The sequence below is a fragment of the Myotis myotis genome, unplaced genomic scaffold (genome assembly GCF_014108235.1).
Source record: "Myotis myotis isolate mMyoMyo1 unplaced genomic scaffold, mMyoMyo1.p scaffold_m19_p_12, whole genome shotgun sequence".
Classification (NCBI taxonomy): Eukaryota; Metazoa; Chordata; class Mammalia; order Chiroptera; family Vespertilionidae; genus Myotis; species Myotis myotis.
Genome location: NW_023416316.1, coordinates 65,362,148 through 65,382,441, shown reverse-complemented (window position 1 = coordinate 65,382,441; position 20,294 = coordinate 65,362,148). Strand labels below are relative to the sequence as shown.

Here is a 20,294-nt window from a genome sequence, read left to right as displayed (position 1 = left end):
GCTTCTAGCCAAATAGTGGCATCAATCTTTTGCATTACAGAAGGCCACATGTGCACAGTGTCTGCGTCTTTGCTTTTGCACCTGCATATAGCAAATTAGCCTTGAACAACTGATTAGGATTCCCACGCTCAGAGTGGCCTTGAACATCCAGCATACTCTGGACAGGGTTCCCACAGTGTCTAAGAAAACTTCAATGAAGATAAGTGCTACTTCCTATTTTAAAAAGGAGGAGAGATCTTTTCGTAAAGAGGACTGCATAAAATAGTACACTGTATTCTCCGTATTTATGTTATATAAAACCATGAGTTTCCTGGCTTAATGCCAAAGATCAATTCCCCAATAGGGGAGAAGAAGATTCTGATTATCTAGATCAGGAGTGGGGAAGGTCCAGCCTGTGGCCTCTATAAGGCCCGCGGAATCAGTTGGTCTGGCCCGGCCAAGGTCATTAGGAGTGAGTTAATTAAATGTTTGACCAAATATAGCAGACTAATTTATAAGTTGATAATTTAGAATGTCCTGCAAGTGATGTTACAAATATCCAAATGGCCCTTGGCTAGGGAAGAGGTTCCCCACCCTTGGTCTAGATTAATCCAAGGGAAAACCTGGAATGTCAAAAATGAATGGGTAAATATAAATAGAGTAGATAATGTATTTTGCTAAGTATTAAATTGCAGCTTTCTGGTGTATACCCAGATTTGATTCTACTTGCTGGTTCCATTATGAATCTGCTTTACTATCGTTGATTTGAAATTCAGAGGTTTAAATCAAAGATTAAAGTTCAGTTGCAAAGTTGAGGGTTTAGCCAAGGTCCATTACATTACACTGCTTTCTTGTTAGCATGTTACAAACATTTTACCTACAATATATTGAAATACTAGATACCTTTGGACATAACAGTCTTGGTTAAGAATATACGTTTACTTTTCAACATATTAGGGGCAACTTGTAAACACTTTGCTTCCTATTAGTGTATAACTCTTTTTTAACAACTTTTAATATACCAGTATTTTTTAAAAATGTATTTTTATTGGTTTCAGACAGGAAGGGAAAGGGAGAGAGATAGAAATAACAATGATGACAGAGAATCAGTGATAAGCTGCCTCCTTTATGCCCCCTACTGGGGATCGAGCCTGCAACCTGGGCATGTGCCTTTACCAGGAATCCTGTGAGCTCCTGGTTCATAGGTCAACTCTCAACCACTGAGCCACACCTGCCAGACTGTACCAGTATTTCATGTTTTTTGAAAAGTCATAAAGTACAGTTTAGCAAAAGGGAAAAAAAATCCACTTGAAAGATAAGTGTTGAAGGTATGGTGTAGTAGTATTTTAAATATTTTTTCTTTTTCAGTTAAACATTTTCTTATGATTTCCTTAATATTTTTTCTGGATATAAAAATGCATATTCATTTAATGAGACACATACACAAATAAAAATTTCCGGTAATCATACTACCCAGAGAGAACTATTCTTAATATCATATAAAGGTATGTAAACATGTTTTATTTTTTTAAAGAAATGATATACATTGTTAAATAACCTGATTTTTAAACTTAACATACATTAGTATGCTTACTTCCACCTTAATAAATATATGGGTATACTCATTTCCTATTATTTGACATTGTTTTCTTCCAATTTTTTTTCCAGGTTTTGTTTAATGTTTAAAATTCGGGTGCTTTTTTTCTGGATGTACTAAGAAAGGCAGGATCTTAACTTTGAGGGCAAGTAAACCACTTTGGTGCCTCTTGTGGAGGAAAATAGTCTTCAGAATACAGTGAACAATGATAACTTTAAAAAGAAAAGAGCTAACACCCTCGTACAGAATAAGTAGGTTGATTTCGGTCCTAGGCCAAAGGTGAGGTCCTGTGACTGAAAAATAACCATGGTGTTCCTGGACTCACTGTAATAAATCAGAAAAGTAAAATGTCCTGTGGCAATGATAATTTCTAATCAAATTTAAAGTCTCACGATATAGCAATGTTTATACAGTATTTTGCAACTGGATTTAAAGAAAACCAGTTAAGTATCATTATAAAGATCAGACAATTCAGGTAAGCTAAATATCATACATTAAGCAATTACTTTATACTAATTCTAAGTTTATCTTCATCCCTATGCGATAAGCACTGTTAGTAATCTTAATTTACAGGTGAAGAACCTGAAATAGGTCCGGTAAATATATAACAAGTTAGTAGTAACTAAACAATGAAGAAGAGAATGATATTTGGTAAATGATGTTGCTAACATTGGGTATTAATATGGAGAAAAACAACACTTTGTTGTAGCCATTTCAACTATGGTACTGGTAAAGGCATGTAAGCTTGATACAGACTAGAAGGTGGCTTTAAACAAGCCTCCAAATCACATTTTTCATTCTTGTGTCTTCAAAGGAAGAAATGTTTGCTTATTTCTACATTATTTAAAAATTTTTAATCGAACAACCAGAGGTGCAAGGTAATATAGTGAAAGAGGATTCGCTTTGGAGTTAAAAGACATACATTTCAATGACATTTTCACCACCTGCTAATTTAGGAGAAGTTGCATAACCTCAGCCCCAGTTTAATTATTGAAAGATCAGACGGAGGACTAAAACCGGGATTACAGGCTTTATTAGAGGAAAAGCACCTGCCGGGCTGCCTCACAAGGGGAGGACAGCAGCACCTGCAGGGTGGGCATGCCTTTTGAGGGGCAGAATGGGAAGGGGCGGGGGGCTTAGTGTACTCGGCGCACACTGATTGGTGGCTTACTGTATGGTCCATATAGGACAAGGGCTTAGGGTATTTGGCAGGTGTGGATTGGTGGTCCAATGTATAGTCCATACAAGGTACCTGGTTAGTCACTCAGGTATTTCTGGGCAGCAGGTTACATCATATCCCGCCCACCAGTTGGGGGAAGGGAGGATCTATCAATTATATGTACACTGGAATTTCAAAATATAGAAGAAAATGAGATATTTATATAAAAGCCTAGCAAAATGTATGCCACCTAAGTGCTTATCAAGCATTCCTTTCAGAAATAGCACAAGGCTACCATCTTCATTAACAATAAAAGTGCTGTGTACAAAGAACATTCAAAAGGCAAAATGACAGGCACAGTGATCTGCCGACAATATTTTATTCTTGTTCCTCTCCCATTTAACCAACAGATTTAGTGTACATGTATAACCAACACACTGATTACAGTAAATTGTTAAACTTATTACCCGGTGATTTGATGAGAAAATAGTGTTCCAACCAGTTGGAAAGTATTCAACATTGCAAGTCAAAAATGCAAGTTAAAAGTTAATATTTTCATACATTAGCACCAATTTTTAGAAAGAGCCCTAACTGGTTTGGCTCAGTGGATAGAGCCTCGGCCTGCAGACCGAAGGGTCCCGGGTTCGATTCAGGTCAAGGGCATGTACCTTGTTTACAGGAGGCAGCTGATCAATGTTTCTAACTCTCTATCCTTTTCCCTTCCTCTCTATAAAAAATCAACAAAATATATCTTTTTTTTTTTTTTATTATTAGTTAAGGTATTACAAATGTGTCCTCATCCCCCCCATTAACCCCCAACCTCCCCCCCACACACACTCATGCTCCCATCCCCCTGTTGTCCATGTCCATTGGTATGGCTTATATACATGTATACAAGTCCTTCGGTTGATCTCTTCCCCTTACCCCCGCCCTCCCCTACTTTCCTTCTGGGGATTGATAGCCTGATTGCTGTTTCTCAGTCTTTGAGTCTGACCCTTTTCATCAGTCTATGTTCTCTATAATCCACAAATGAGTGAGATCATGTGGTATTTATCTTTCTCTGACTGGCTTATTTCACTAAGCATAATGCTCTCCAGTTCCATCCATGCTGTTGCAAAAGGCAAGAGTTCCTTTTTTTTTTACCGCAGCATAGTATTCCATTGTGTAGATGTACCACAGTTTTCTAATCCATTCATCTGCTGATGGGCACTTAGGCTGTTTCCAAATCTTAGCTATGGTGAATTGTGCTGCTATGAACATAGGGGTGCATATATCCTTTCTGATTGGCGTTTCTGGTTTCTTGGGATATATTCCTAGTAGTGGGATCACTGGGTCAAATGGGAGTTCCATTTTTAGTCTTCTGAGGTAGCTCCATACTGTTCTCCACAGTGGCTGCACCAGTCTGCATTCCCACCAGCAGTGCAGAAGGGTTCCTTTTTCTCCACATCCTCTCCAACACTTGTTGTTTGTTGATTTGTTGATGATAGCCATTCTGACAGGTGTGAGATGATAACGCATTGTCGTTTTGATTTGCATCTCTCGTATAATTAGTGACTTTGAGCAGGTTTTCATATGTCTTTCGGCCTTCTGTATGTCCTCTTTCGAAAAGTGTCTATCTAGGTCCGTTGCCCATTTTTTATTGGATTGTTTATCTTCCTTTTGTTAAGTTTCATGAGATCCCTGTAAATGTTGGAAATTAAACCCTTATCGGTGGTATCAAACAAAATATATCTTAAAAGAAAGAAAGGAAGGTTTCAGTGTGTGGGTGACCTTTTCAGCTGGTCCCATATTCCAGGGAATGGATTAAGCAGAACAAGAAAAGGATGTTGATATCCTTTGATCAATTTATTTTGGGGGTACAAAATGCCATAGGGAAATGCAATTTATTTTTGTTTAGCTGCTTATAGCTTCCCTGGGAGCGGCGCCGGCGGGGGCAGCGGCCCGGAGCGCGGCGAGCGCGTTTTGTTCACAAAATGTCAACAAAATAAACACCAGCCTTTGAATATTACTTAAATTGAGAAAATACAATGAAATACTAGTGCCAAGTGCCTTCAGAGGCGAAAAGGAATCATACCTAGGAATTAGTGTTAACGGGAAGGACAACGAAGCACTTGACCCTATTCCTGTATAATTCCCTAGGAAACCTTTTCAAAAACTGTCCAGGTGCTGATTATAATGACGTATTTCCCTAAATTCTCTTTGTTAAAATGCTATTTGTGCCATAAAAATTGAAGAGCAATGAAACTGGAGAATCAAAAACCACAGGTTTAGCAGTGAGTCTGTATACTGACAACGGCTAAAACTAGTCTCAATAAGGCAGATGGAAAGCTCCACCATCCGGCTTTCGCGCAGGAAAAAACAGCAAACTTCAACAACGCGGCAAACTCACTGGCGCGACCAGGGGAGGCGGCGCGTGAGCCCCGGCACCGCCTCCGGAAACGCCTCACCGCGTCTGCGTCGGGGCCGGAAGTGACGCCACCTTCCCACGCCGGCGCCCGCTCCGGCGGCCGGGGTGAGGTTTAGGTTGTGGCTTCAGAGACGGCGGGCTTTCCGATGGTTCCAGCTCAAGCATCATGACGGGGAAGAAGTCTTCCCGGGAGAAGCGGCGCAAAAGGAGCGGCCAGGAGGCGGCGGCGGCGGCGCTCGCGGCGCCGGACCTGGTGGCCTCGCTGGGCGGCGGCGGCGGCGACGGCGGCGGGACCGCCGGCTTCCCTGGGAGCAGCGCCGGCGGGGGCAGCGGCCCGGAGCGCGGCGAGCGCCGGAAGCGGCGGAGCACGGACTCGGCCTCCGGGGTGCCGGGCTCGGCGCCGCAGGTGCGTGCTCGCCTTTCTCGCCCTGCGTTTTGGGGAGGAGGCGGGTGACTGTCGGGGAGCGCTGGCCGCCGAGGTTCCGCCGCGCGGAGGGGCGTGTCCCCACGGCCCGGTGCGCCCAGCGCTCCCACGTTTCGAACTTCAGGTCCCTGAATTTGCGGCTGACGAACTGATTGTGCTTTTGGCTCCCTTCACCCCTGTGGCCTCCCGTCTCCCTAAAAAGTACGAGTAGAGAGCCAGCCTTTACCGCCCGTGCCAGCCTCGCTTTGCCTCTCTCCACAGCTTCACCTTTAACAGGTGGCCATGAAGTCCGCATTGCAAGACCAGGAAACTGAGTCAGAGGTTAAGGACGTCTGCCCAGTCACAGTTGGTTACCAACGTCTAGAATTGTGTCCAGTGTCTGACTACGTAAAGGACATGTTCTTTTTTTTTTAATTAACATTTAATTTCGGTATATTTTATTTTTTTGAATATATTTTTATTGATTTCAGAGAGGAAGGAAGAGGGGGAGAGAGAAACATCAATAATGAGAGAGAATCATGGATCAGCTGCCTCCTGCAGCCACTACTGGGGATCAAGCTTCGCAGCCCCGGCATGTGCCCTTGACCGGTATCGAACCTGGGACCCTTCAGTCCGCAGGCCCACGCTCTGAGGGACATGTTCTTCATGTTCCATCGACCTGCCAAGATAGCGCTGTTTTTAAGAAAATCGTTTCCTTAATAGTATATTATAAGGTGTGCACAGATACATACTTAAAACTTATACAACACAGAAATAAAGGGGAAAGCGTGGCAGGCGCTCTTTAAGAAGCTCCCACCACCCATTAATAGTTTGATACCCAGTCTCGTTATTCTTACCAGACGTGGGTACTTAAATTTCTACATATAAGCCTTATTGTGACATCGCCCCCATTGAGTTGGATAATACGGCTGCGTTGTTGGGATGAGGGGCCTTTATATATGCAATTGCTTCTTTTTTAATGGCTGCCTAATATTTCATTGTATCTTTATTGATGAATATTTAGGCGTTCAGTTTTTTTGCTATTGCAGAGATGATACGAAAGTGAACACCCTTGTACATGTGTCATGTGCAAGAATTACTTTTACTTTAGATTGGAGTCTCAGAAGTGAAATTGCTGGGTACCTCTTCTGGACATTTTATAATGAATAGAATCATATGTGGTCTTTGGTGACTGGCTTCTTTCACTTAGCATGTTTTTTCAAAGTTCATACATGTTGATACTCATATCAGTACTTCTTTTTCTTGGCTGAATAATATCATATTTGGTTATTCCATTCATCACTTTATGGACATTTGGATTGCTTCCACCTTTTGGCTAGCCTATATAATAATCCTATATAATAAAAGGCTAATATGCAAATCGACTGAACAGCAGAACAATCGGTTGCTATGATGCACACTGACTACCAGGGTGCAGACACTCAACGCAAGAGCTGCCCCTTGGTGGTCAGTGTGCTCCCACAGGGGGAGCGCAGCAGCAATGGCGGGAGCTTCTCCCACCTCCACAGCAGCACTAAGGATGTCTGACTGACGGCTTAGCCCCCCCCCCCCCCCCGCGGAGCTCCTGGACTTTGTGCACCAGGCCTCTAGTTATGAATAATGCTGCTATGAACATTTGTGTACGAGTTCTTTTTAGTGGGGACATTTGTAATATTCTACCAATAAGTATTTGCCATAGGTTTTGTAGTATAAATATGATTGGATTAAGGAAATTTCAATTCCTAGTTCCATGAGGATTGTAGAGTTTTATTCAGTGCTTTTATGGCATTCTGTTGAGATGATTACATAGTTTTCCTTCAGTAATCAGATAATGTAATTTTATTGATATAACAACTAATACTGAACTATCCTTGCAGTCTTCGAGATACCTACTAGTATTTGGTTTGTTGGTTTGGTTGTACTTGGCTGGAATTCAGTATTTTTACTTTTAATTCAATCTATGTTCCTAAGTTAAAGCAGCCTGTGGGTTTTATTTTTCTTGTTATCTTCTCTGGTTTTGGTATCAAAATTCTGCTTGCCTCATGGATTGAGTTGAGAGACTTTCCTTTTTTGTCCAAACTTGACTATTGACCTATACACCTATACAGCTTACATCATTCTGTGTCTAGTAGTTTTTTTTTTTCCTCTTAACTCTTATTTTCCAAATTCTATGATAGTTACAGATGTATTCAGTTTTCCCACACTCTCTAGATTCAATTTTGGATGTCTTAAAATAGTTTCCATATTTTTAGTATTCTGTATCATGATGCTCAGCCCAATAATGCTAAGTTGTAAACATTTGCATACAGAACTAAACCCCATTTCTAATAAGAAGTAAGTGTATTTGTGAAGGAAAAAAAAGAAATTATGTTAGTCATATAGATAACATTTCAGAATTCCAAGAGTGCCATTATATTTATTGTGTATTGAGTTCCTATTTATTTATGTATTTATTTGTAACAGTTTATGGAAATGCCTACCATACAGTCTACCCATTTCAAGTGTGCAGTTCAGTTGTTTCGAGTAGTTGCGCAGTCATCACTACGTTCAATGTGAAAATGTTTTTTACCCTCCCCCCAAGAAACAGCACCCTATGTGTACATCTTAGCTGTTTCAAAGATGCACCCTCACCTTGTTCCCTCCCTAGGCAACTACTTATCTACTTTCTGTCTCTATAGATTTATTGATTTCCCTGTTCTGGGCATTTTATAATGAATAGAGTCATATTGTATGTGGTCTTTGGTGACTGACTTCTTTCACTTAGCTTGTTTTTTCAAAGTTCATACATGTTGATACACATATCAGTACTTCCTTTTTATGGCTGAATAATATCACATTTGGTTATTCCATTTGTCACTTATGGACATTTGGATTGCTTCCACCTTTTGGCTATTGTAAATAACGTTGGTATGAACATTTGTGTACGTGTTTTTTTGCATAAGTTTTTGTGCAGACGTGGTTACATTTATTTTGGATATATATCTAGGAATGGAATTGCTGGGTCACACAATAACTTCTTGAGGAATTGCCAAACTGTTTTCCAAAGTGGCTGCACTATTTTATATTCCTACCAGCACTGTGTGAGGGTTCTAGTTTCTCTACATTCTTACTAACATTTGAAATACTTTGTAAGCCATTAGAACCAGAGTTGACCTCCTTTACTTTTTCAGTCTAATTATAGTATCCTTCTAAGTAGGCTTTTAAAAAAAAACACTTATTATTATTTTTAATTTTTTTTTTTTTTTTTTTTTTTGTTAATCCTTACCCAAGAATATTTTTTCCATTGATTTTTAGAGAGAGTGGAAGGGAGGGAGACAAAGAAAGATCAGTGTGAGAGAGACACATTGTTCGGTTGTTTCCTGCAACCCAGGTACATGCCCCTGACCAGGAATCGAACTAGAGACTTTCTGGTGTGCATGTTGATGCTCTAACCACTTAGCATACTGGCCAGGGCTAGAAACCGATTTTTAAAACATTTCATTAGAAAAGAAAAAGAAGAAATCTACCTGAGCTACATAGTTTGGATTTTCCAAGGAAAATGACTTTTGAATTGCTATCTGTACTTGTTAGTCTTGGAAGGATAGTGTGTGTGTGGTATGCGAAATGGGGGCAGGGTAGATTGTTGTAGGCAGAAGAACAGTATGTACAGAAGTCCTGCCTGTATGAGGTGAAGGGAGAACAGGTTATATTTGCATAATTCAAAGAAGTTTGTTGTTTTTGAATCACAAAGAATGAGCAGGAAGGACTAGCTAGACCAGCCGTGGGCAAACTATGGCCCGCAGGCCGGATCCAGCCCGTTTGAAATGAATAAAACTAAAAAAAAAAAAGACCGTACCCTTTTATGTAATGATGTTTACTTTGAATTTATATTAGTTCACACAAACACTCCATCCATGCTTTTGTTCCGGCCCTCCGGTCCAGTTTAAGAACCCATTGTGGCCCTGCAGTCAAAAAGTTTGCCCACCCCTGAGCTAGACCACATTACCCTAAAAGCAGTAGGAAGTCATTCAAAGGTTATAAATAGGAAAGATGAGTATCATGTACATTTTATAAAATCCATTCTGGTAACATACAAAACAGACTGGAGAGACCTCAGATTATGTTCAGCAAATACACTTAAGTGGCTAGTGAAGTAATCTGGGCAAAAGGTAATGGTACCTTGGACCAGGATTATGGCAGTAGATTTGGAGAGACTGGATAGATTTGACAGAAGTGTCTTAAATTACTTGATTACTTTGATTATGATTAAATTTTATGATAGTTTTAAAAGTGATAATAGCTCCCGGTAAGCAGTAATACATTACTGTATAATATTTGTGATTTGTAATATTTTTGCTGCTATCCTGTTTTCTATATCAATTTAAGAATAATGACAAGACATACATAAAACTTTTGGATGAATGGCCAACTGAAGGATTATTCCAGTTATTTAGAAGACTAAAATTGTAGGAAATCATTCAATATTGAGTATATTTATGTGTCCTAAAATATTATCTCTTTACTTAATATAAACTTAATGAGATAATTGTGGTGTGGAGAGTAAGTTCAGAGAATACTGAGCAAATAATTTTTCTTTCCTATGGTTTTAGATAAATAATCTATGTAAACCAAGAATTTGGAATATTTAATGAAGAATTTATTAAATGAATATGTGTGACGTTATGTACATATTCCATACACTGTAAGTAGTATTATGTAATGGTTCTTGAATTTCCTTTAATTTTAGGAAGCCAAATATCTTTTACCAACTTTGGAAAAAGAATTATTCTTGGCAGAGCACAGTGATCTTGAAGAAGGTGGTCTGGACCTGACTGTGTCATTAAAACCAGTTAGTTTCTACATATCAGACAAAAAAGAAATGCTTCAGCAGTGCTTCTGTATCATCGGCGAGAAGAAGTTACAGAAAATGCTGCCTGACGTGTTAAAGGTACTTCATTACATATGTTACCAGACTATACACATATAAAGAAATTACACACCTTTTTTGTAGCAGTTGGCTTACTTAATGTAAATTATAATTGGATGTTTTCAACTAAAACAAGCTATTTAAAAACATATAGAAAAGGGAGTTTATATAAATGGCTTTGTATATGTAAAAATTTGACAAGAAAAAAAAATGGGTGAATTTAGTGTGCTTAGGTAAGGAATTTATTAACCTTCTGGAAATAATTCTGTTAAATGTAGGCATTGTTAGTAATTAAGTTAGAGGTATAATGATTCTTTCTGGTGCTTCAATGGGAAGGCAGAGGAGGGCTGGGGGAAGGGTAAGAGTTCAACTCAAAGGACTTGTATGCATACATATAAGCATAACCAATGGACACAGCCACCAGGGGAGTGAGGGCCTGTGCCCGGAGGGTGGGGGAGGTCAGTGGGGGAAAAAGGAGACTATTTGTAACACTTTAAATAAACAAACAAAAAAAGATAATACATTGCTGTGTAACAATATTCAATGATGTTTGGTAGTGGCTTATATTTTATTAAATTTACAAATGTTTTCATGTATTTGTTTCTGAAAATTATTCAGAGTAATACACGCTATTCTAATTTTAGAGTTGTAGAAATAGGGTTTGGACAAGTTAGGCTCAAAATCATATATGTAAGATAGAGAGCCAGGATTTGAATATTTAAACCTTTAGAAGAACTACCTGACATAACTAGAATGCTGTTGATAATATCTGGGCTCCTGATTACTCTTTGGTTTGTTTTTTCCTGATAGCATGACTGTAAATTCTCATCAAGTTTTATAAATTATAATGTTCACATGTTAACTGTCAGTTTTTCAGATTTCATCCCAGGAAAGGATTAAAAACACATGGCTTTTAATGTGTTTTATTGTAAAGTTTTGCTAACTGGACTTTTTAGTGATTGCTGCTTCCTAGTTTACATTGCCATTATATTACATAAATGCATTTTTTAAAATGTCATTGTTTTTTAGAACTGTTCAGTAGAAGAAATTAAAAAATTATGCCAAGAACAGTTAGAACTCCTATCTGAAAAAAAAATATTGAAGATTCTTGAGGGTAAGAATACATATTTCTCCATTCTGATAACTTTTTAGTTAATACTATATTCAGAATAAATCCTGAGGTGTTCTTTTTCTTAGTGGAATATTACTTTAATTTTATTATTGTGTAATCATTGAAAAGTATTTTTACTTCTGTTTGTTCAGAGAAAAATAGTTCATATACCAGAATAGCATTTCAAGAATAGACTTTTTAATGTATGTGTGGTTTTTCCATCTCAAGGGTATAGGTAAGAGCATAAGTTTGTATACAGTAATAAAATGAAATAAAAAATGTTTACCCAAAATACTATAAAATTGGTTTTGAGAAAGCAAAGTTTTTTCCTAAAATATTTTATTTTCTGCTTTATAATCTCATTGTTCTTAGTTACCTATGAACTTTAAAGTTCTTTGATCTTCATCATGTTTAAAGATGACACTTTTTATGTAATGATTAAAATTAAATTATTGTGACATTTTATAAGCATGCTTTTAATAGTTTGTTTCATTTATAAGGTGACAATGGTATGGACTCTGATATGGAAGAGGAGGCAGATGATGGCTCGAAGAAGGGATCTGATTTAGTCAGTCAGTAAGTTAAAACTTTTTCATTTTAAAGTGTTTTTGTTACTCCTTTGGTGAGTTGTTACCTGAAGAATGATTATTTTTCTGTGTATTATATAATTAAACAGTGTAGAAAGATTGATTTACTTTACTTGTAATGATTGGTTTCTTTTGGTATATTTAAGGATGAAGTTTATTGCTTTCAGGATTAAGGTGATTTTTTTAAATAGCTACTCAAGATACAGAACAACAGCAATGCCAACTTGAAGCAGAATCATATCTCTCATTTGGAATTTTTTTTTTTTTTAAATATATTTTATTGATTTTTTACAGAGAGGAAGGGAGAGGGAGAGAGTTAGAAACATCGATGAGAGAGAAACATCGATCAGCTGCCTCCTGCACATCTCCTACTGGGGATATGCCCGCAACCCAGGTACATGCCCTTGACCGGAATCGAACCTGGGACCTTTCAGTCCGCAGGCCGAGGCTCTATCAACTGAGCCAAACCGGTTTTGGCTCATTTGGAATTTGAATAGTGATACCCACTATTTGTTAAGTACTTACTCTATCAGTCATTCTGTTAATGACTTAGAACATTATTTCACTGAATTCTTCATACCTATTAACATTAGGCAATAATAGTCTCATCTCACAGATACGATCATCAGGTGGTTTATTTTATATAGATATGTATAATTGGATTATCTGTGATAATAAAAGCATAATATGCTAATGAGACTGGATGTCCTTCTGGACAACCTTCCAGACGACCTTCCGGATGAAGCCAGGGCTGCGAGGGAAGCCCAGGCCCTGGGTGCCAGAGGGAAGCCGGTGCCAGCAGCTGGAGGAAGGAAGGCCTACTCTTGCATGAAATTTGTGCATCAGGCCTCTAGTTATGATATAAAATCCCTAAAGTTTTAGAACACTGACTAATCAAGAAACAGCATGCTAATTTTTTTTCTAGATAATTCTGCTCTGTCACTACTGATTTTAGCATCTGTTGATGATTTTTGACTAAAGCAATTATTTTTTGGTAAATGCCAAAGACTGACTTGTATCTCTCTCTTTGCAAAGGTAGTGGCACAAATAAGAGTTTACCAGTGGCAGTAGCATAAATAAGTAGTACATAGTTAACCTGAAATTTTGAGTATTTTGTCATCTCTAATAGAATATTACAGGGCGAATATCACCAAAAAAGGACAATTTCAGTTCCTGTTATAACTTCTAGCCTCCAGAACAGTAAGAAATAAATTTCTGTTGTGTAAGCTGGTGGCAGCGCTACCAAACTAATTTTACACATGTACACATTTCTGGTGAAATTTCCTACCCAAACTTATTTTGGAAAAATTTTAAACTTACATGAAAGTTGAAAGATTGATATAATGAATATCCATATACTCTCCACCTAGATTCATCAACAGTAACATTTTCTGTTTTTGCTTTCTCTTTGTATATTTCTCATTTTTCCCCTCAGAGCCATTTGTATTAGTTTGCTAGGACTTCTGTAGCAAATTCCACAGACTGGCTGGCTTAAACAACAGAAATTTACTTTCTCACAGTTTTAGAGGCCTGAAGTTCAAGATCAAGGTACTGGCATGGTTCCTTTCTTCTAAGCCTCTCTCCCTGGCTAGCAGATAGCCATCTTCTTTCTGCCTCTTCACGTGGATGTCCTGTGTGTGTGCGGCCCTGCCCTGTGCCCCAATCTCTTGTAAGGACACCAGTCAGATTGGATTAGGGCCCACCATGACGCCTTATTTTAGTTTAATTACCACTGTAAAGGGTGTGTCTCCAAAACAGTCACCTTCTGAGGTACTAAGGTCAGAGCTTGAATATTGGAATTTTGAGGTGGAGGGAAACACAGTTTCAGCCCATACACCATTTAAAAATATGTTGTAAATGTCGTAAAATTTTATGCCTAAACAACTCAGTATGCACTTCCTAAAAATAAGGACAGTCTCCCATAAGATCATCACTCATAAGAAAATAAACAGTAATTAAAATAATGTCATTAAATCTATTGTCATGTAAAATTTCCCCAATTACTAAAAAAATTATTTTATAGTATATTTATTTATTTTAATTAATTATGTGGTTGATTCTGGTCCAGGATCCATTTAGAGTTCATGTGTTCTATTTGACTGTTAACACATTTCGTACCGCTCGCGAATCTAGATATTATGTAAATTTTGTTTGGTCCCTCTTCATAGAGGAAAATGTTTTACGCCGTACCATACGTTAAAAATGTACTAGGAACTTTAATTGTTTAATTGTTTTTGTAAATAAAAATGTTATAATTATTGAAAAACAACACCTAAAATGCATTATGATGAATTAAATAACATGCAGTTTGCCCAAAAACGTGCGGTCCCTGGCTTATGTCTTAGAGATTTCTATGCGGTACGCAATGTGTTAATATCAATATCACAAAACTGAGTTTAAAGGAAAGATTTAGATCAGTGATGGCGAACCTATGACACGCGTGTCAGAGGTGACACGCAAACTCATTTTTTTGGTTGATTTTTCTTTGTTAAATGGCATTTAAATACATAAAATAAATATCAAAAATATAAGTCTTTGTTTTACTATGGTTGCAAATATCAAAAAATTTCTATATGTGACACGGCACCAGAGTTAAGTTAGGGTTTTCCAAAATGCTGACACGCCGAGCTCAAAAGGTTCGCCATCACTGATTTAGATACATTTTGCGGCTAATCCAGGAACTTTGTACAAATCTTAAAGGAATTAGAAAATTAACAAACCAAAAGGAAATTGGGAAATGAAACATGAAGGTAAACATTAAAACTAAAGAAATAGAAAACAGAAAGGATAAACAAATCCATTAACTTGGTCTTTGTAAAAACTAGAACATAGATAAACTCCTCTTGGATCTAGTTAAGGCAGCAGTTTTCAGCCAGTGTGCTGCAAGAAATTTTAAAGCATGAGATACCTGACTACTTAGTCAGGGGCACAGACCTCTTTTCCCTTAGATTGTCAAATAAAACTGCTAACACAACAATGACAACATCTAACACAACAATAGCCGTTCAGTGTGAATGAGTCAAAATTATACCTATTTTTTTGGTCTGAATTTTAGTAATTAGTTTATTTGTGTCATGAGATGTAAAAAGGTTAAAAATTGCTGAGTTAAGGAAATAAGTGGAGAGCAATTTAATTGAGATCAGGAAGGAAGAAGGAGACGTGTGAATCTAACTAGTTCACCTTAAGTAAGCAAATGTCTTAAGTTTATAAAACAATATATAGGTATTCTAAAATCTTTAGTGTCAATGATTTCGTAGTGTTTTAAAATTTTTAGGTATTGTGACAAGATTTGCAAATGTTACAGATGATGACAGTTGCTTAACAAAAATAACAATTTTAAGTTAATACTGTGATATGGAGGCCTGGGTTTAGGTGCTATCTCCATTTGTAGATGTGCTGCTGGAAAAGAAGTTTTATTGTAGCTAAAATAGCACTAAAAATGAGAACAGGTATTAACTTGGCCTATAATGTGTGGTGATTATGCTCTTAGGAATGTGTTTATAATGAAATTTAAGTCTTGAATAGCGCAATAAAATAATCAGGATTGAAGTTTTATGTATAAAGAATAAAAATACAAACACTTTAGGGAAATCTTAGCAATATTTTAGAATTGCTCTAATAACTTTTTATGAATTTTAAATTAATATGCTTTTAGTAAGTGATACTGAGGGAGATGTCAGTAGAAGTAAAGTTGTATTTCCCAACAGATAATAAGCAGTGTTGAGATAATGTCACAGTTCTAGAAGATAAAGAAATTTTAAAATCCGGGTTCTCAAAATAAAGCGCACCACAGAGCAGGAGTGTCCTGAAACCATTGTTCCTAGTTAATGCTACTTTCTTAGCAGAGGATGGATATGTTCTGAAATACTCATTCAATGCCAATTTTGGATGGTTAACTTTTTAAAAAATTAGATATTCCTAAATAGGTCTTAGGAATTTTAAGCAACACATATAAATTGAACCATTTCATGTTCACTAGACTATTTAAATAGCAAATAAAATTTCACAAGGAATTGTTTTGTGAAGTGAAAAAATTTTTGGTAGGGATTATTTTTAAATCTCCATTTAATTATCCGTTTTGTAAATCTGAAATGTCACTGCTTTTGCTTGAAATGGCATGCATGAGTATTCTTAAAATATAAGTGGTTGAAAAGAGCAAGTTGATGTCATTTAAAACAATTTGCTCCTTACAATGTGCTGGTTATTAGTTATATTATACTAGATTTTAATGATTTGTAATAGTTATGTTTCTTAAATGGTCTACAAGTTATTCCACCATTTAAAAAGAGTAGCTTGCTGTTTATTGCTGTTTATAGTAAGTTTAGGCACTTCAGAGATGTTAAAATGAAAGAACAGCATAGTTCATTAAGATGTTTATTCTTGAAAATAAAGGGCTATTCCTCTGGCTTGATCATTGTCTGACTGAGAGCAGGAACTAGGTTTGGGTTTGTGACCACTATTCTATTGCTGAGCCTGGCAGCAATACGTTGTAGAGCTCTCATGCTGTTTGTTTATTAAAAAGCCAGTGATTCACACTGCATTAGTTTTCCTGTTGAGCTATCATGGTACAGCTGCTTGCCACCTTTTGTTTTTAATAAGGATAAAGCCTCCATGTTCTCTTTGATGAGTTAGGGCTGTCCAAGGGGTCAGCTCAGCTATCTGTAGAGGACTTAAGAATTTGGTTTGTTTCCACAAGTAACATATATTACTTGAATATCTAAATATAAGTAACTTTCAAAGGGGCGATGGCATTCAGCCAAATCCTAAACTCTGAGTAACTGTCGATGAATTTTGGAACAAACTGCTATTATTATTATACTTCAGTGGAATAAAATATTTGAAAAGAAGTTACTGTGCTCTGGAAAATTGGATTAATGGGTAGCATAAGTCTACAGTACTGATTTAAGTAAGCATTTTTATTAGTGGATACAAAAATAGGCCTCAGGTAGACTCGACACCTGGGCTTGCTGGGAATGATACACTTCAGAAATTCACCCTGGCCTTCACCCAGCTCACTTACCCACTCGGGAATTTATGGTGTTTTGTACTAGTTATTTATTTGTTCGTTTGTTTAACTCTGTTAGGGAAATTTTCAATGTACGATGAACCCTTGCATATCTGTCACCCACCCACTATGTCCCTTCTCATATTCTATCCTCCCAATTTCTGCCAAATTGATAAGTTTGAAGCAAATCTTGACCTACTTAGTTTAAATGTTAAGCAGATAGGAATCTCTAGAACAGTGATGGCGAACCTTTTGAGCTCGACGTGTCAGCATTTTGAAAAACCCTAACTGAACTCTGGTGCCGTGTCACATATAGAAATTTTTTGATATTTGCAACCATAGTAAAACAAAGACTTACATTTTTGATATTTATTTTATATATTTAAATGCCATTTAACAGAGAAAAATCAACCAAAAAAATGAGTTCGCGTGTCACCTCTGACACGCGTGTCATAGGTTCGCCATCACTGCTCTAGAACAAGGGTCCTCAAACTACGGCCCGTGGGCCACATGCGGCCCGCCGAAAACATTTACTTGGCCCTCCGGGTGTTTTTGCCGCCTAGCAGCCGACTAGTTTTTTTTTATAGTCCGGCCCTCCAACGGTCTGAGGGACAGTGAACTGGCCTCCTGTTTGAAAAGTTTGAGGACCCCTGCTCTAGAACATCCCTTAGAAGGGAAGGAAGTGAGCTTCTCCGGTGTGAACTGCAGCTGTGCTCCCCAGGGGGACTTTGAGGGACTGAGGAAGCATTGTTTTGTAACTGTCTCCCACCACCCCCACACACAAAGTTTGTATGCTTTATATTACAGAAACCTGATTTTGAAAGTATCTCATCATTTTTCTGTCAGTGTATTGTTTTTGTTTGTTTTTTTAATATATTTTATTGATTTTTTACAGAGAGGAAGGGAGAGGGACAGAGAGTTAGAAACATCGATGGGAGAGAAACATCGGTCAGCTGCCTCCTGCACACCCCCCACTGGGGATGTGCCCGCAACCAAGGTACATGCCCTTGACTGGAGTTGAACCTGGGACCCTTCAGTCCGCAGGCCGACGCTCTATCCACTGAGCCAAACCGGGTAGGGCTGTCAGCGTATTGTTTCATCCTGACGCTCAAGCACTGGGTTGGATGTTAGCTGGCATTTTTCCTTTTTTTCAGCTATTCCCTCATCATGTTTTGAAGTTGAATTTTTTTTTTAACATTTACCTGACTCATTGTAGTAATTGCCCTTACTGTTTCACTTGAAAAATAAATTCACTAATGTTTACAATGCACTAAACTTGTTAATTCTCTAATCCTCCTGTGTACTTCTCTCACCTTTTGAACTGTTTGCTTACCAAGAGTCACTCATGTTTGTTTCCAATTCAGTTATCTTAGTTGCATAATTTTAGTTAAATGTATGGGCTGATGAAGTATCTATATGACAGGAAAGTTGAATGATTTGGAAAAACTCAAAGAGGCGTTTCTAAAAAGTTGTCACTTAGCTGTGGGATAAGCAACAATAAAATTTGGGGGCACATAGTATAAATACAGAGGGCTATTTTTTTCGAACTCATATTTTTGCAATTAAAATAAGCCCAAACTAGAAATGGCTTATGTGAGTAGGTTGAGACTGGTTTTTTTTCTATGGATTCATATTAAAAGTAAGGCTGTGGCCCAGTCGGCTTGACTTAGTGGTTGAGTGCCCACTTATGAACCAGTAGTCACAGCTCGATTTCAGGTCAGGGCACATGCCCACGTTGCAGGCTTGATCCCTAGTGTGGGGCGTGCAGGAGGCAGCTCATCAAAGATTCTCTCTCATCTTTGATGTTTCTATCTCTCCCTCTCCCTTCCTCTCTGAAATCAATAAAATACACACACACACACACACAATTTCTTTATTTATTTAAAAAAATTAAAATGGAAAGAATCTGGCTAGTTTGGTCCTGTTTCTTTATCCTTCTGTTTAGGTATCCTCCCAGTATTTATCATTAACACAAAATTGACTTTCTTTTTCTGTTTAGAAAAATTTTTTAAACCTGTGGTAATTCACATGTGGTTCTTAAGTTCTGCAGATCTCCTCAGTGTATTATTCTGAGTTAAAAAACAAATTCATTGAGTCATAGAAAGGATCAAGAGTGGAACTATATTTGAGGTAAAATAAAGAAATTTGGACTGATACTGGTTTGAGCACTAAATTCCAGAGATCGGTATAGGACTCACTTATAATTCAAGGCCAAGATTGTAAATTAAGCTTCTTTAAGAAGGAGCAGTGCAGGTTAGAGAAGGGAATTAGAAAAATAAAAAAATGAGGTTTTTTGGTTTTTTTTCTTAATGGAAAGAGGTACAAAATATCATTGCAAGATTCTTAACCCGAACCAGAATTAGCAGTGTTCCCTCTCTTCCCCCTTTCTCTCTCTCTCCTTTGTTATAAAATTCTTAATGTTTTAAACTGTTTTATTGAAATATCATTTAAATAGAAATTATTTTTAGTTTTCCTAACTCTAACACCTAGTTTTTCTTATCATCTAGAGGTAAATTTTATAAAATTTTTCATAAAACTAGCAAAAAAATACTTCATATGTGCATGTAGCTTTCTTATACTTTAAGACATTTCCTTTTTTTGTATATATCTTGCCTTTCACGCTTTTTGACGAAGATATTTAAATTGTATTAGAGAAATCTGAATGTTGTATATAATTGTAGTTTCAAAGTCTGCATCTTGGAAAAATTAACTAGATTTTAAAGTTCCAAACTATTTTCTGAAATTTTTTTCAACTTCAGATAATACTGGTATAAAATCATCTACTGTTTCACTTTTTAGACACAAGGTGGTGCACTGGACTTACTGTCTGAAATTCTATTGATGAGTTTCTTCAACAGCCTTAAGATAAAACAGAACATTATAAAAGTTCACTTTGGGCACTAAAGTAAATTATTTATGAAAGCAGAGAATTTTTATAGAGGGATTTAGTTTTATTTGATGGGAATCCAAGGGACTTTCACAGAGAAAATAAAATGTATAAAATAATTCCTTTTGCTGCACTATTAAAACTTTTTGTTTGGAAATAATTTCAGTCTTATTAAAATGTCATGAGGATAAGACTATTACAAGAAAAGTTCATATACTCTTTATCTAGGTTTACCTGTCATTAACATTTTATC

The 20,294-nt window shown here is 37.2% G+C and overlaps 1 protein-coding gene across 2 annotated transcripts in view; it reads left to right on the top strand.

Moving 5' to 3' along the window:
- Positions 1-5,200: 5,200 nt before the first annotated feature.
- Positions 5,201-20,294, top strand: part of CAAP1 (caspase activity and apoptosis inhibitor 1) — a 33,512-nt gene continuing 18,418 nt past the window's right edge. Inside the window, exons 1-4 of one of the 2 annotated variants that reach the window (XM_036331286.1) lie at positions 5,201-5,548; positions 10,272-10,472; positions 11,481-11,565; positions 12,063-12,138. In XM_036331286.1, the coding sequence (XP_036187179.1) occupies positions 5,309-5,548; positions 10,272-10,472; positions 11,481-11,565; positions 12,063-12,138 (602 nt within the window). In that variant the 5' untranslated portion in view covers positions 5,201-5,308. Of the gene's footprint in view, positions 5,549-6,136; positions 6,280-10,271; positions 10,473-11,480; positions 11,566-12,062; positions 12,139-20,294 lie in introns of those variants that run through there. The other variant, XM_036331287.1, reaches the window with a different exon arrangement.